Source organism: Oryza brachyantha, chromosome 5 (assembly GCF_000231095.2).
Source record: "Oryza brachyantha chromosome 5, ObraRS2, whole genome shotgun sequence".
Classification (NCBI taxonomy): Eukaryota; Viridiplantae; Streptophyta; class Magnoliopsida; order Poales; family Poaceae; genus Oryza; species Oryza brachyantha.
Window position 1 is genome coordinate 19,749,800 of NC_023167.2, and position 17,469 is coordinate 19,767,268.

The window sequence follows — 17,469 nt, forward strand, 5'->3', positions numbered from 1 at the left end:
AAGTAATTTCGGTATATATATTTACTCATTATTCGTGGTGCCAAGTTTTTATTATAAAAGATAACTTTACTCATAAATATCTTCTCGGGAATGATAAATAATATCTAGAGTTATGATAGTATTATGGTAGGTTTTTTTTTTGAAACGTATTATGGTAGGTTGACATAAAACACATTCACACGGTTCGCTAGCTGCATGCAAGCTTGACCAGAGCACTGTTGGGTTGTACGCGTAGCAGGTAGATCGATGAGTGTTAGGCAAGAGGTGTATATAGTCGGCGGCCAGGGGCTTGTTTGTTGTGTGGCTAAGCTTGCCACGTCTAAAGTGGAGTAGCAATAGATAATATGATAAAAAAAACAAGCGACTAAACTGTGACAAGAAAGTGAGTCTACGATGTGTGAAATGGGGTGATAAGAAATTACAGTAAGCTAAAGTCATAACAGAAACCAAACACAAAAAACTTGAAAATTATGAACACATGCTTTTCATTTTTTTCTTATGCTTATAAGCCAAATTTTGAAGTTTTAACCTTAAATTTAAAGTTGATTTTGGGATTTTTTCAATACAGTTTATTTTTCAGCCATAGCTTTCAGACGAACACATATATTATAGTTTTATTTATAAATTATTTTTTGTTTGTAAATATGTGTCGTTTGTTGTTTTTTTAAATAAAAAAAAATATGACCCCATGATGTGTCTAACTTGCAACTTGGTAAAATTAGGCAGAACACAAACAGGCCCTAGCTAGCTGCATCTCTCGTGAGCTAAGCTAGTGGCCAGCGAGCGAGGACGGTGCATGTAATGTAACGAACAGAAGTTCAGAAATGGAAGCAGATAGTGTAGCAAGCAATCAACCGATGGAAGGCCAAGTTGATGAAGTAATGTTGGCGTCTGTCTGATGTGCTCTACCTGAATATTGATCAAGCTAGCAAGCTACGTACATATCCTAGCTAGTCTCCTTTAGTGCGAGTGTGAACCAACTGTGGTCCACGTAATCACTGATCCAGCCATGGCGTGTGTGATATTGTGATTCAGATTTGCACTAGCTAGGAGGAGGGACCAATCAAAAAGCTCCTCTCAACTATCATTAATTTGTGTGTGTACGTGCAACCAAGTGTAGCTAGCACAATTAAATCTCTGAACAAGCAAGCATGCATGTATACCGGGTGACTCTCTGGCCATCAGGTTTTCAGTCTTTCATTTCCTTGATGACCTGACCTGAGAATTGATCATCAACAGAAGAGCATCATATCGATGGCTCACATATATACGTAATTAATGCGTGTATGCATGCATGCACATCCAAACCTCATGACCAACGGATTGGTGGTGGTAGCTAGTAGACTGAAGACATGCATGGAGTACGTACATAGAGATCGAGTTTTGAGAGAAATTCAGAATTGTTCATGCAGATGGCATGTCGTGTTTGTGTCTGTCTGTCTGTGAGTGAGGATCGATCGATCGATATGAGCTAGCGGCGAGACGAGGGAGGGAGACATGCAGTGACAGTGGTGCAGGGTCCCGACAGGCGAGGGCGATGGCCAACTCCAGCTGCAACTTGACCTAGCCCTGCCGATCGATGCGTACTGTTCGTTCGTTTCGATCTATATATCCATCCTGAAGCTGCTACGAGTACTGGTTTTCGTATTCAACGAGAGTTCATGAATCCATCCATCCATCATCCATGGATATATTGTTAAGTTGGAGACAAGGCCCCGACACCCGTCACCTCCCTTTCCATTGCACTCCACCTAGCTAGCTAGCTATGTGTCGCATGTCTGCACCTGGATATATATACAAATATTACCACTGTTTACCCCGTCCTGGTATACAAGATGTTTTGGTTTTTTCTAAATTTATATAGATATGGATAAATATGAATATATATATATATATATATATATTAGTTTATGGACGAATTTAGGAAAAAACCTAAAACATCTTATAATGTAAAACGATGAGATTATCGTATACTTCAATTGTTACCTAAGTGGAGTAGTATGATCTCGCTCGCTGATTTATACTCTTCCGTTCCACAACAACATGAGATTTTTCGATTTTATTTAAATTTCTTTGGATGCTAGTAAACTCTAGACATGACGAATGAATCTAAACTAGATTAAAAAATCTGTTTTTTTGACAGGAGATTAAAAACAATCTTACCCTACGAAACGAAAGGATTAGTATTGCTTGTCTCTAATCAATATCTTCCCGGCCACACAGCATGGCGGAGAATCTGAATCTGGAAGAGTTGGTTGAATCAACTCATCTGACCAAAGCCAGCTAGTTACAAGCAATATGATTCCAGGGCTCTGGCTTGTACGTACTGGAGTACTACATGTTAAGCGAGTGACGTACTAAATTTAGAGAAGAATACGGTGACACATACTATATGCATGCAAGACACCATGAATAAATGCATCGCATTGGGGCGCTAATTAATTGACAATGCTTACACTACGCTCACCGGTGCCTCTGCCTCTGCCTCGATCTGTACTATATATACACAGAATATATTTTATACATATGCAGATTAAATTAAGGTAGTAGTTAGCATGTCGATCGCCCGACCACACTGCAAATCCAAGTTGATCAACATGCATGTGTCTAATATTAATTAATGGCACTGATTTCTGAGCCGCAGCTAGTAGTATTGAGGTGGTGGTTTCAATTCTATCTGTATATTTTACGATACGCCATCCTAATGATAGACAGATAGAGGCACACCGGTATGGATAAAATCGTACCGTCGTTATGTCTGTGGGTACTTACTTTCGTAAATATCATGATAATTTTAGAAATTTCATATAAATATGTGAGACTAGAGATAATATTTCCACGAATCTTAAACTGTATGATCTAACAAATTAAAATACACATATACCATATTTTTCATGCAAAACCTCTGTACTATACGTACTGCATACATAGGTACGTATTGTCTATACTACGAGAGAAGATTTTACTTTAGAGTGAATCTAAATGGTTAGATCAATAGCATGATCCACTAATATAGGACAGTGTGGTGTACCATAAATTAAAATTAACTAAAAGAGCTCAAAGAAAAACACAGGTAGTAGTATTAGTATAGCTATTCAGCACATATGATTCACTTATTATTCAGTCACAATAATGAGAATATTTGTTTGTTTATTTGAGTTTGGAAAGTGACCTTTTGAATAACTCCAGGTTTTTTCCCCTCGCTTTCGCTAATTAATTAACCTGCCATCATTTTAGAAGTTCGATGTCTTATGCTTATAAGAGCCGTAGTCAAAAGTTAATTATTTCCGAGATGTCTGTATACTCGCTCCATATTTTAATATATAACACCAGAATTAACCTTTTGATATATGTTTGACCATTTATTTTATTTAAAATTTTGCATAAAATTATGAAAGTGTAAGATATAATTAAAATATTTAGTGATAAATAAAATTTTTTGAATAAAAAAAGATCAAATATGTGCTAAAAAATCTATACATGCATGTCATATGGAGTATGTATGTTTTGTGGCAATGGTGAATCAGTGCATCTGTCTACTGGTGGGCATGGAGTACTATTTTCCCACAAATTAATTTGTTCACAAGGCACTGCACGGTACAAAACTAAAATGGAAATGGAAGATAATACCGGACAAGCACTACCAATTAGGCACACAGAGGGAAAAAGAAAAGTGAGCAACAAAAGGAGGTCATCAGGAGGTGACTTATCATTAGTGGGTGGTTTTATTTTTGGAAAAAGAAAAGGCTCCAAACTCATGTGTGCCAACAGGACAAAAGAACAACATGCCTTCATCTGTACACCCATATATGCAGTTACTGTGGCGGCGTTCTTTTACGGATTATTCGCATAATTTTTCTTGGTTTTTGCATCCCTATTTTCTGAACAGTTTGTTTAAAAAAAGTTTTTTTAGAAGTTTATTATCTTATCTGTCTAGAGTAGATTTTTAACTTTGTAATAGTTAATTCCATTGTTTATTTATTAAATAGCTCTCACCAAAATTAGATAATGTTTCATCTTTCATACTTCATCACCAAAAGAACCCAACTGTAGGCTCACTAATTTTCTTGAAGGCTCTAATCCGTCAGAAAATTATTTTCAACGGCAAATTAACCTTGATTTAAGGAAAATCCGATAAATATAGACAGCAATGAAATACCTTTTACTTTGCGGTATATATATATATATATATATCCTGAAATGGTATAGTCCGATATGGTACATCCTTGCACGAATACATATCTGATTAGCACATTACGTGTAACAAGCCACATACCTAATGTTTGGACGGTTCTAAAGCAAGCCCATATATAATTTGATCGCAGCAAGAAACTAACCGTGCTTAATCGCAGAAAGGAAAAGTTAATGAACAAAAGGAAGTTCGTTGCATATCCCTTCACAAAAGAGACTCTCAACTTGGTCTCTCCCAAATATGGCAAAAGTTACCCAGACAAGAAAGTAAAAGGAGGGGCAAAATAGCTCATGCAGATCATGTCCTAATTCCATCTCTACCCCATAAGTAGGTGTTTAAGAAATAGCTACATAAATGTACATTTATATATATCCTAGAATACCATGAGCTAGAGTGCATATGTATATACACAATGCTATTATATATACTCTTGAAATCGGTAGTCAAATATCTTTCAGAACTAGCTATATGTGTCGAACAGAAAAGGTGAAGATGTAAATTATTTTCATTATCTGAACAAAAATCTCGCCCATATATAATTTGATTCATGGTTACATTTGTAACAAGTAAATTGTTTATTATACCAAAGAAGTAAGTAATAAAAAGGATCACACGCATATGGATGGATATGTGTGTTAATTGGCAGTAAGAATTTTAAAAAAGTGCATGTATGCTTATATAATCTAGCTTAAATACACACATGATTTATTATAAATAAAGATAAACTATACACGTGATTTATTATAAAACATAAAGTTTTTTATTTTTATATCTATTTAATAATATGTGCAGTGAAATTAATTGGTGCAAAGTTAAAAACTACTTGATATAATTAATATAAGAAGATAAATTTATATTAAAACTTTTTTTTATAAAAATATATCGTATAGTAGTTTGGAAGAATGCATACAAAAGTCTATGAAATATCTAACAAAAGATTATGTTCTTTTCTCTATATATTTTTCCTCGATGTTTACGCCAACTTTCCGAACTAATAAACAACATATATTCTAAAAGAATATATAAAAGTTTAATATTTGCCTTTCTAAATTAGATTATCAAATTTATAGTGGTTAATTTCATAATTTATACTAGTAAATTATAATAGCTATAAAACCTAGATAATATTTATATTTTATTTTTCATCAGTAATAGAACGGAAACCCGGTCATCTTACATATCTTTTCAGACTGAAAAAAATGGGCGTAGAGACACAGGGGTAGGTCACGGTCACGCAGATATGCGAAAAAAAATCATATATATTGACATTATACTCCTACTCCCACATTTGTATCATGACATATACGACCGACCGTATTAAACCCTCTAAGTACATGGTACGTACGTACGTGCCCACACAGTCGCCGCTGTACATACACACGTCGCCAATACATACACACGTGTACGTGTACGCCAGCTGCCAGCCCAGCACGCTCGTCATCACATTAGCCAGCAGCTGTGGTCAGCCACCGAAGTCGCCACCCCGTTAGGAGCGTAGTGCTGTGTTTCCTCTCCTCTCTACTAATGTTGCACTTTTTTTTGGTACGCGTCTAGTTTAGTCGTCCTGTTTTTTCTTCTTTGGGTTCGTGGCTAAAGTCTGTCAGATTTCTAGGTGTCATGTACTAAAACTCTCTCCTGCTAATATATTGACATGCAAATATTTTGCGTGTTTGAGAAAAACAATGGAGAAGCAGAAAAAAAATATATCTATATCGAGGTTAGTCCTTTAATCACTTGTTAAAGTATGAAATCAGATATTTTATCAAATGAAAGATTTTAAACAAGTTTACTTTCAAGTGATTTTGGTCACATGGACTATGATACGGGATTAATATTGTTTATGTGTCAATTGATATTGCTCGTATGCACATATATTAGTCTATTAATTTGACCTAAGTCGGCCCAATCAATATATTCCCATTATTGTTTGGCAGCCCGAGAATTACTCAATCCGATTATTTTATTTTTTATTGATTTTTTAAATTTACGTTTGATCATTTATCTTACTTAAAAAATCATATAATTATTAGTTATGTCTCTATGATTTGTTTTATTAGAAAAGGTACATTAGGCATGATTTATAATTTAGAATGTTTGCAAAAAAAATCAAACTTACGTCAAAAAATCAAAAACATTAAATGAAAAGTCTGGAGAGGTTACTATTATTATAAATGTGACTATTTTTCAAGCTATTATACTTGTTAAAATGTTCTAACACACTCTATTACCATGCTGTTATCCACTTACTCTTACATATTTTAATAGTTAACGGCATTAACTTTTGACAAATGTTTGATTATTTGTCTAATAATTATTATTACTATTGTATTAGTATCAAATGTATTTTAATTATAACTTAAGTTTTATGCATCTGTAAATTTTTTAATACGACGGATGATGAACCCTGTAATAAAAAAAGTAGTATCTATTCAAATACCATTCAAATACAAAGGAGTAATAATTTATACGTCTAAAATCACTTATGAAACCACTCTGATTATCATTTGAACCGTTTAAATACGAGTAGAATATGGTTAAGAAAAAAGAAAGAGAGAGAAAGAAGAGAGAGAGAGGTGGTAGTGGGGAGAAAGAGACAAGGAAACGCATGAGAGAGAAATGGAGGCGGAGGAGGGAGGAAGGAGAGACCGCAGTGGTCGCGCTCTGTCGTCGTCTTCCCCCTCGCCTCGCCTCCTCCGCCTCGCCTCGCCTCGCCTCGCCTGCGAGCGGCCTACAAAAGCGGGGGAGGCGGCCCGAGCAACGCCGCACCCACACCTCCTCTCCTCTCCTCTCTTCTCCTGTGTCTGTAGCGCTTGCTGCTTGCGACCAAACCATCCTCTTCCTCTCCTCTCCTCTCCTCTGCTTCCTATTGACTAATCAAAAAACGTAAAAAACAATTCGCCAATTCCTCCTCTCCTCCTCGCTTGACTCCGCCCGGGACAGGACAGTCCTACATGTGGTTGTTGGCCTCGCTTGGCGCCTCTTCTCACCTCTAGTCCCGTCTCTTGGCCTTTGGAGCCGCCGCCGCCTCGTCGTCGTCTTCTTCCTCGTCTCCGGAGACCGGGAGCCGCGGCCGGCGGCGGTCGCTTTCTCGGCCCCCTCTCCCACCAACTCGGTGAGTGATTGCTTCCTGCTGCGCGGTTGATTCTTTTGGGGAAAGGTTTGGATTTTGGGGGGGCTAGATTTCCATTTTGCTGGGGATTATGCGTGGAAAAAGATTGCTGCTTGGTCTTTTCAGGATGTATTTGGAGGGTCCTAGGGGATATACTCTGTAAAGATGGGATTTTTAGGCCGTGAAAATAATGTTGATATACTCTCCGAATATACTGCGTAAAGTTTTTTCTGCTTGTTCAGAGATAAGTAAGATTAGTCCGTCTTTTATGCAACTGTTCCCTCTTAAGTTGGGATGGAAAATAAATGAATGGCAAATTAATTAGTGAGAATCTAGGTGCTGATTACTCCTGTTCTTAGTGATTCCATTTCAGCCTTTGGGTTGATTTCTGGTTGTTGTCTGAAACATTTGGCTGTGTTTCCGATTTATTTGGCGGTAAATAGCCTCCACGAATCTTGGTCAACGAGGTATTAAAACTTAAAAGGGCTCTTGTCTCAGGTTGACCCGAGCCATGATTCGCCCATGCTTTGCAACCAAGATATGCAGTTCTCGTACAAATTCAGAGAGCATATGTTCTTTCCTCTTTTGCTTTGGTTCACAGAGCAACTTTTTTGAGCACCTACGCCTCGCAAGTTGATAATACTTTCTAGTGCTGCGATGATATAGTATATGCTGCCACTCGGCACAGTAAGCACATAGATTGTTGGCACCTGGGCAGATATAAAAAGCTCACATTTCTATCCGTCCCTGGCAATGTCTGCGCAGTTATATTGTTGATTTTGCTTCCGTTTTTAGCTATTACTAGGTCAAGTCGTGTCGCAATTACTCCTCTTTCTTCCATTGTTAGTAGGTTCCTCCTGTTTAGTCCGTCCAGGAATGCTTCCTGTGCCTGTGTGTCTTTTTTTGATTTTTTCTTTCTTTCTTTGCTCACACGCAGCAGCATGTTTTGTGTCGGTGTTAAGGACCCTACATAAATAATTCATCAAATCAAGTATCTTTTGTCTGTTTTGGGGAATCTCCTCCTTTGTGGTTCGTCCGAAAATTCGCGAAAGAAACACTTCTATATGACTGCTTTTGTCGAGATAGGCTTGCACCATACATTCCTGAAGGCACTTGTAGATTAGCGGTGTGTTAAGAGTGTATCATTCATAATGGTTGGGTGACTGATTTCACACCGTTTTCATACTTGGGGCTGGGGAGGATTTTCAGTTATGGTAAGACATAAGGGATTTCTACCTGTTCGAATTAGGTTTTTGGTGGAACTGTTTTCTAGTTTAGCAATGCTACCAGTAGATGGTTCAGCAAACTGCCTCCTTGTCTTTGCAAGTCTGGCGTTTGGGTATATCTTTTATCTGGCAATATATGTTGCAATTCTAGTGCTGGTGGTTTCTCACGAGAAAAAGTGAGCATCAACGTCTTCCTTTATTGGGTTGATTACGTTAGTAAACGCTGTGTCGGAAAGCAAAAACTAATACTAGTATAGTATTTTTTTTATGTCAGTGACTCAGTGTTTCCACAGATGGTTTGTAAAGTGGCCTTATTTTTCATGGTCGTTAGCTTTAGTAGGTATACAGTATAGTGCTGATTGCCTATCCTTTTTCTTCCCCCTTTCTTCTTTATCATCTGGGCACGCCGCACACATCGCTGTGCAGTTCGTGAGATGATTAGTGCGTAGCCCACTATTCTGTTGGCAATAAAGCTATGCGATCTTCAAAATTTTCTTACCATTCTATGCCAACTCTTGCACTCTCAGTTCTTGATTTCCAGTTCAATTAGTGGTTAGAAGCTGTAGCCTTTTGTCTTGCATTATGTCTTCAAACTTTGTAATTTCATCGCATTGGTTACATTTGCTAAACAGTTAAGCTAATAGATTCTCTCGTTTTCACTTCTATGGCTATTCGCAGTTATTCCTCTTCCAGACCAGGTGGTAAAGCCAGGATTCTACCATTACAATGACGATCTGCAGTTGTGAAGAGACGATCAACGAGTTTGAGATGTTAACGCGTGATGCTGGGCGCGTGCAGCAGGATACACTGAAAAAGATCCTTGAGATAAATGCTAATGCTGAGTACCTGCAGAATTATGGGCTTGGGGGGAGGACTGATGCCGAGAGCTTCAAATCCTGCATCCCATTATGTGTGCACAACGATATTGAGCCCTATATCCAGAGGATTGTTGATGGGGATTCCTCACCAGTGGTCACTGGGGAGCCCATCACCAACCTCTCTCTCAGGTATCCATTGGTTGAAATTTGTTGCCTTATTACGCTTATCGTTTACTAGCGTATGATGTATGTTCATACTCTGGTTTCTTCTGTTGTTTCATCCAGTTCCGGTACAACACATGGAAAGCCCAAGTTCATTCCATTTAATGATGAATTGCTTGAGACCACACTTCAAATATTCCGCACCTCTTACGCATTTAGGAACCGGTAAGGACCTTTGTTTTATTATTATAGGCTCAAGTAATGCTGCTTTGTCTGAAAGTTCGACAAACTTTTTACAATCAAGTTCAACATAAGTTAGTGTTTTGTTACTTCTTTGTGTATTTCTTACTTTGCATCCCAGAATATTAGAATAGTTTTTTTTCTGTTTTGTGTTTACAGTGAATACCCTATTGGCCAAGGAAAAGCATTGCAGTTTGTTTATGGTAGCAAGCAAGTCAAAACGAAAGGCGGCATCCTTGCAACAACTGCAACAACAAACCTGTATCGCAGACAACGTTATAAGGAAGGAATGAAAGATATTCAATCACAGTGCTGCAGTCCTGATGAAGTTATCTTTGGCCCCGATTTCCACCAATCCTTGTACTGTCACTTGCTGTGTGGGTTGATATACTCAGAGGAGGTCCATTCAGTGTTCTCAACATTTGCTCACAGCCTAGTCCATGCATTTCAAACATTCGAGGAGGTTTGGAAAGATCTATGTGCTGATATAAGAGATGGTGTTCTCTCAGAGAAAGTTACAGCCCCATCGATTCGTGAGGCTGTTTCAAAAATCCTGAAGCCCAATCCTGTACTTGCTGACTCAATCTACAAGAAGTGTATCGGTTTGAGCAACTGGTATGGAGTGATCCCAGCACTGTGGCCAAATGCAAAGTACGTGTATGGTATCATGACAGGATCCATGGAGCCATACCTAAAAAAGCTAAGGCATTATGCCGGGCACTTGCCACTCATAAGTGCTGACTACGGTGCATCAGAAGGATGGGTTGGGTCTAACATAAACCCCACTGTGCCACCAGAGCAGGTGACATATGCAGTTCTCCCACAAACTGGTTATTTTGAGTTCATTCCTTTGGAGAAACCAAAAGGGGAGGAAACAGAAAACAGTGCCTCTATTCATTACATAGAATCAGATCCAGTTGGCTTGACTGAAGTTGAGGTCGGGAAAATCTATGAAGTTGTAATAACTAACTTCGCAGGTACATTCTCTCTTTCTATCTTTTATGAAACTTAATTGGTTAAATCTCCATTATCTACGTAAGAGTATAGCAAGAAAAGCAAGGGCCAACCATCACTTCTGGTGTATGGGACAGACATGATATGATAAGATTTATCAGAAATAACTAGTGGTTCGTGTGATATATTAGTTCAGAAGAAATATTGATTATCCCTGTCCCTTCAATCTACCTCCTTTTGACAACCTTAAAGGTTTATATTATGTAGAAAACAGGAAAATCACACGGTTGCGATGTTACATCAATATTATTAAGCACATGGGGGAGTAATTATTGCTAACTTTTGTGGTCCACTCCTAGAACTCCTTGGTGTTTACTCATTAGGATTATCTTAAAACTGTATGAGCAACCAGATGATCTCTATTTCATTTTATGCCAACATACCAGACGTTTCAGTTCTTTATTCAGTTAGGACACCAAAAGTTTACCTATTAGGGAGATGTTTAAGTAACACTAAAAATCCTCTTTCATGTTTCTGTTTTGTTATAGGTCTATATCGATACAGGCTGGGAGATGTCGTGAAGATAGTGAGGTTCCACAACTCGACACCTGAGCTCCAATTCATCTGTCGCAGAAGCCTAGTGCTGAGCATCAACATCGACAAGAACACCGAGAAGGACCTCCAGTTGGCTGTTGAGGAGGCATCAAAGCTCCTGGAAGGGGAGAAGCTCGAAATTGTTGATTTCACAAGCTACGTGGAAAGATCAAGCGATCCAGGGCGCTACGTGATCTTCTGGGAGCTGAGCGCCGATGCGAGCGACGAAGTCTTGAGCAGCTGCGCAAATGCCTTGGATCTAGCCTTTGTCGATGCAGGCTACACGGGTTCAAGGAAGATCAAGACGATCGGCCCCCTTGAGCTCCGGATACTCAGGAAGGGAACCTTCGAGGAGATCTTAGATCACTTCCTGAGCCTTGGTGGTGCAGTGAGCCAGTTCAAGACTCCCAGGTTCGTCAACCCATCAAACAGCAAGGTGTTGCAGATACTGAGTAGAAATGTCACCCAGAGTTATTTCAGTACTGCCTATGGACTCTGATACAAAAAACATCTAGATGCTAGCAGCTGCATGTAATTACCTTTCCCCTTTTCTTTTTCAGCTTTGGTTTTTAGTCTCCTCTGGAAGAAAGACGTTTGGTTTAGTCTCTTGAATAATCTGTTTTCTTATCCTGGTTGTGACTAGAATCTATGTAAATGGCCATCTGTAGTGAATGAAAGTTATGGTGAGGTTATCAGGCAAAAAGATGTTATATGTCCCCTGACAAATATATAGATTCTGCAAAGTAAATTCAAAAGGATTTTTGGTGATACTTAGACTCGTAAAAACATCATAGTGTAGTCCTTTTGTATGTGAGATACTGAAATTCAGTGATATCTACTCAATGAGCCAAGTGTAAAAGATGGCATATGGACACAGGAAAAGGAAATCATCATAAACATTGATGAATAACAGTAAGATAATTGCAATCTTTTGTTATTGGCTTGATCATAATAAGCACAGGAAAAAAATTAAAATCATCGTAAACAACCAAAATTAAGTCAGTTTACGACTTACGTGATGTATGCACATGAATCTACATTGTCCATCTTCCCTGGAGAGGAGATGCAGTTAAGCTTCTGCAGTAGGGTCACCAACATTTTGCTAACTTCTGCATCAGCTCAAAATGTTCACTAAAGGCCCAGCAGAAAGAATTGAGAGAACACACAACACCTAAAATGCGAAGCCATACATCCGTTGCAGTTGTGAAGAGACCATCGAGCTCTCTTCTTCTTTCATGGACAATTAAGTGAAGTAATACTAGTCTATTAGGAGTTTATGACCTCTTCATCGATCAAGGGGGCGATTGTTTAGGCTTTTATGGGAGAAAAAAAGCAAACAACATATTTATAAACGAAAAATAATTTATATATTCTTAGCTACCAAAAAACCAAAGCTAAAAAATAAACTACGGTAAAAAACCTCAAAATTATTTCTAAATTTAAGATTGAAATTTTAAATTTATTAATCATAAGAAAAAGATAAGGATGTAATAAGACTTTTAGACTCCTCCTACGTCACTCTGTCGCTGCCTGATACAAACTACATATTCTATACCTTCTCAGGTAAGAATGGTAAAATAACAATTCGTAATTTGCTTTGGGATTGTTATGAAAAATAGACCAAATCGAAGTCATAATAGACACATAGATTTAACATAGAAAACTCTTGCCTAATCACAGAATAATTAAGGCTCATCTTGAAGAAAGCTGTGAAGATCGTAAGAATCCAAAATATTTTGGTGGTACTATGTAAAAAAAATGAATATGATTCTACGTCCAACCCCATGTATGCAGATCTTTTAATGGAAACTCAGTCACTCAAACAACCTAATTTAAACTCGCTCATGTGGAGATTTAAGTCTAATCTAAAATTCGCTCCTATCAAAATTTAAATTCAATATCTTAGAGTGCTACTTAGATTCACTGTAGCTACTAGGGCTACATGCCCTTTCGTAATCGTACTGTCAATTAGTCGATCTAACAGACTAAGTAATACACGATCGATGCGTAGATGCAATCCGGGTTAATGATTGATATCATACCTTGTGATAAGGGCTACTTGATGGTTCGCCGGCAATGGAGGAGCTAGCCATCAGAGGCGTCGTCGGGCTTCCATGGATCAGCTGCGGCGCCGGCGAGATGAGCGCCGTCACCTGCGGTCGTCGGAGCACACCGTCACCGAGCTTCCTCGCCGCTCATCGAAGCGCCGCCGTATTGGGCCGGATTAATTGGTAATTGCACTTAATTTCTGATTCTTGGTCCATTCGATCGGCTGGGAGGATTTTGGAAGAAAAATTCAAGAAATTGAATTGTTTTTCTCTGAAAATCCTATAAATTTCATGCATTGTTCTGGATAGGCCATTAATCATGCGCGGCTGCCTGCTTTAATTTACTGTCCCTAATTTGGTCCAAATAATTAACAGTTAGCCTTTGTACATCACCACAAAGTTTTGGCGTTTTCATACGACTACACTTAATTAGCTAATGTTTTGCTATTAATTCAGATGGTGTCATGAGAAACCATCACTGCAGTGACACCTTCCTAGCTTGTTGATCTCCTTAGCTTGCTTAAACAAGGGGTGTCAATTTGCTCAAAATTCAAAAAATGAAAAAAAATAAATAAGGGGTGTCAAATTGCTCATGCAGAAGTTGTTACTTGCATATGTAATCCAATAACATTCGTGCTTCCTTGAATATTTGAAATATTGTAAAGTACTAAGAACAATAGAATTTTATGTTTGTACTTCAATTTGTACTCCATCCATACCATATTATAAGACTTTCTGGATTTGTCCAGATTAATCAATGTATTAACGTATATGTTTTGTATATATGTCTAGATTTATTAGCACATATATAAATCTAGCCAATGTTAGAAATTTTTATAATACGTAACGGAGTGAATATATATGTATAATAGCCCCATACAAACACAAAAACAGAATTTTTAATACAAATAATAATCTTGTCCAATAAGGTCATTCCTATAGCAAAGGACATATTTCGATCTACATACTATCACTGAACACATCAGCATATGATTAATAGTTGATTCCACTTATCAGTCTACATACATATAGAGGGAAACCATAGATAGACAATGAAGTAACTATATATGGTGCGTTATAATAAACTAGCGCATGCATCCACTCGTTTGGTCATTAACCCACATAAACTTCTTTTCACAATCTTTAATAGAGACAAATTTCATAACGTGTAGTTGACGTCGATGAAGCTAAGGATCTGGTGGACGGCTCCGGCGATGTCCTCCGCCGAGAATCTTGCCTCGCCGGCGATCTGTCAGCAGTTCGTTCGTCTGGTCAGTACTAGCTAGTACGTACCCGATCGATCTAGCTAGCTCTCTGTGATTTACGAGAAGAAGCATGTCGCGATCATGTACCTTGACGTTGAAGGAGTAGAGGACGGTCTGATCGATGGTGGTGATGTTGGTGTGCAGGATGGACATCTGCATGTCCTCCAGCGCCGCCACCGTCTTGATCAGCTGCCCCGGCCGCCGCCGTGACAGGATCTTGATCATGGCGTCCACGCCGAGTAGCCGCACCTCGATGTCCGCAAGGCACGACTTGTTCTCTGCCATCTCTTCCCGGAGCCCGCCGGCGACCACGTCGCCGCCGCCGCCGTTGGCGTCGAGGTCCAGGATCTTGGCACCGGCGCTGCCATCGCCGCCGGACGACGCGGGGAACGGGATGCTCGGGGGAAAGAACGGCGTCGCCGGTGGCTGTGGCTGTGGCTGCTGCTGCTGCATGGGTGCCGGCAGCACTACTGCTGCTCCGTCCGCGACCGGCCGTGGTGGCGCGTCGCCGCCGTACAGGCGCCGCCGCTTCTGCGACTCCAGGCACTGGATCAGCTGCTCCAGCTCCCGTATGAACTCTATTGCGCCGCCTATGATGGACGCTTGGTCTCCCTGCACCAGCCATGCATGCGCGCGAGCAAGATCATCACCACGTGTTCTTGTTCAAATCAAATGCTATGCATGGCGACGGCGAGAGATCGATGTAGGTTAGGTTACCCTTTGGACGTAGGAGCCTGGCATGAGTGACCGGAGAACCCTGAGGTACTCGTTCATCTGGCGGCGGCGGTTGCGCTCGACGGCGATGTGCGTCATCCGCTGGCTCTCCACCTCCTCGCTCGTCTTGACCGTCCGGGGGCGCTTCCGCCGTCCGCTCTTCCCCTGGTCCGCGGCCTTGTCCGCACGGCCGCCGGCACCTCCGCCGTCAGCCTGCTGCACCAGCGTCGTGCTCTCGGACACGCCGCCGGCGTCAACCGTCTGCTTGCTGCCCTCCTGCTCGTCACCCGGATGCGCGCCGCGAGGAGGGGGCACGGTCGGGAGGGACGGCAGCGACTGGAACCTGAGGAAGTAGCTGTCGTCGTCGTCATCGTCGTCGCCACCACCGCCGTTCTCGGACGCCTTAGGCTGGTTGAGCGCGAGCTTGGGGCCGAAGTCGGCGAACTGCAGCACGTCGGAGAAGGTAAGCTTGTCGAACGACACCTGGCTCTGCGGACCGGGAGTCGGAGGCGTCGGCTGCCCCAGCATGTAGTCCACCATCTCGCCGGCGGCGACGACCGCCTCTTCCGGCGGCGCGTCGTCCAGCGGCGCAAAGCTGTCCAGGTGGCTCCTCTGCTGCATGCACATGATCGTTGATCACAAGATTACCAAATCGTAAGCACATAATACTAACATCCATGTCAAGAAAAAGATTTGCTTCCATGAACGCACGCACGAATGCAAACACTAGCTACCTCTTTGTCCATCACCGATCAGAGAGAAAACAGTTAATCGATCACCCAGCTTGACGTAGTTTTGATGAAATCACGACGGACACATGCAGGGGGAGGCTCACACACCGTACGTGTACGTGTGCATGGCTGCTAATCCGAGCGAATCTGAAGATCTGACTGAACTGAGATGAGCTGAGGTAGCTGTGTGCAAGAAGAAGAAGATGGAGTGGGTGTGTATGTGGATTATTCTGGAGGAGATGGCAAAGATGGAGTAGATTTAATTAAAAAGGGATGGGGATGCATGCATGGGAGCGGAGAGGAGAGGAGAGGAGAGGAGAGCCAGCTGCCGGCGGCGGCGAGGACGATGAATTCGACCGCCAGTGCAAGGCAAGAAGGCTTGGCTGGATCCATTCTCCCGCGGCCGGTGAGTTATTTTTTTCACATGCGCGGCGCTCCCCGCCTCTGCTTTTTTTTTTTCCTCTTCTCTTCTCCTAATTGGCTTCCATCTTGCTGAATTCCGCTCCGTTGTCGCGTCGTCGGATGCCTTTTTCCCACCTCTGCTTTTTTTTGCTTGTTCGACATGTGAAGCTCGCCATGGGTCAAGGTCGATCGATCGGTTGATGCGCCGCTCGCTCGCCCGTGATAATTCTCCGCCGCGTTAAAGAGCCATGCCGGCGTGGCTGGCGTGTCACCGGCGAAATGCAGGGTTTTTATCAGGCCTACCGCCCCCGAGCACAGCTCTATCTAGTTAGTCTAGTGCCCTAAAAATTCGTTCTTGAAAGGCCTAATGTGTATAGATGGTGATCAAGGTTGAGAAACTACCCTTCGATGCAACTCAGAACAAACAGGAATCGTTCAATAGATTGACAACAAAATTGACGCGAAACAAGATTGGGAATCAGGAAGAGGGAGGAGGAAGGGGAAGCAGAGAAGGTAGCAGCGGCAGCTTACCTCCAAATAAAAGAACAGTGGACTGTGGTGGAAGGAGAGAACGGCGATGCCGCCCCGCACGCGCAAGGATCACCGGCGCCGCGCCCTGCCCGGGGAGCACACGGGAGGGAGATGGACGAGACGGCGGCGGCGGCGGCGCCGGCTGCTGCCGCCTGCCTCCTCTTCCCTTGTGTGGCCGCGAGGCTGATGAAGTCACGGCCTGGGCCCATTTCCACACGTCGGCCCAAAACCAGCTTTTGGCCCATAAGTGTCATGCATATAAGGCCGACACAGCGTTATCCCCGGGGTGGGCCTCCGGTCCAGTTCAATTTTCCAGACCACCCGCCAGATGATGGGCCTTAGAAAATAAGGCAAATAGTGAAAGTGATTTGCCTGTCTGATGATTTTTCTATCACGCATAAATATTGATACAGTCACGAATTCGAGTAATCACTATTTTAATAGATGAGCCCGTTAAACATTTTATACACGTTTAAAAATATA

The 17,469-nt window shown here is 41.3% G+C and overlaps 2 protein-coding genes across 4 annotated transcripts; one reads left to right on the forward strand and one right to left on the reverse strand.

Annotated features, from left to right (window-relative positions):
- The first annotated feature begins 6,843 nt into the window (after nt 1-6,843).
- On the forward strand, nt 6,844-12,065 carry LOC102716971 (jasmonoyl--L-amino acid synthetase GH3.5). Its single transcript, XM_006654786.3, has 5 exons — nt 6,844-7,304; nt 9,206-9,534; nt 9,631-9,732; nt 9,907-10,724; nt 11,250-12,065. Exons 2-5 carry the CDS (start codon nt 9,254-9,256, stop codon nt 11,792-11,794), a joined length of 1,746 nt encoding a protein of 581 aa, XP_006654849.1. The 5' UTR covers nt 6,844-7,304; nt 9,206-9,253; the 3' UTR covers nt 11,795-12,065.
- Nucleotides 12,066-14,220: 2,155 nt separating this feature from the next.
- LOC102700625 (transcription factor FAMA) lies at nt 14,221-17,146 on the reverse strand. Of its 3 annotated transcripts, none has more exons than XM_040524408.1 (4): nt 16,987-17,146; nt 15,326-15,937; nt 14,696-15,220; nt 14,221-14,592 (listed from the first exon to the last, which is right to left on the reverse strand). In XM_040524408.1, the coding sequence occupies exons 2-4, from the start codon at nt 15,860-15,862 to the stop codon at nt 14,503-14,505; spliced, it is 1,152 nt and encodes a 383-aa protein (XP_040380342.1). In that variant the 5' UTR covers nt 15,863-15,937; nt 16,987-17,146; the 3' UTR covers nt 14,221-14,502. The 3 variants fall into 3 exon arrangements, with proteins under 3 accessions (XP_040380342.1, XP_006655641.3, XP_040380341.1); XM_006655578.3 differs by lacking the exon at nt 16,987-17,146 and adding an exon at nt 16,057-16,346 and having other exon boundaries at nt 15,326-15,934; XM_040524407.1 differs by lacking the exon at nt 16,987-17,146 and adding an exon at nt 16,057-16,346.
- Between the last annotated feature and the right edge of the window lie 323 nt (nt 17,147-17,469).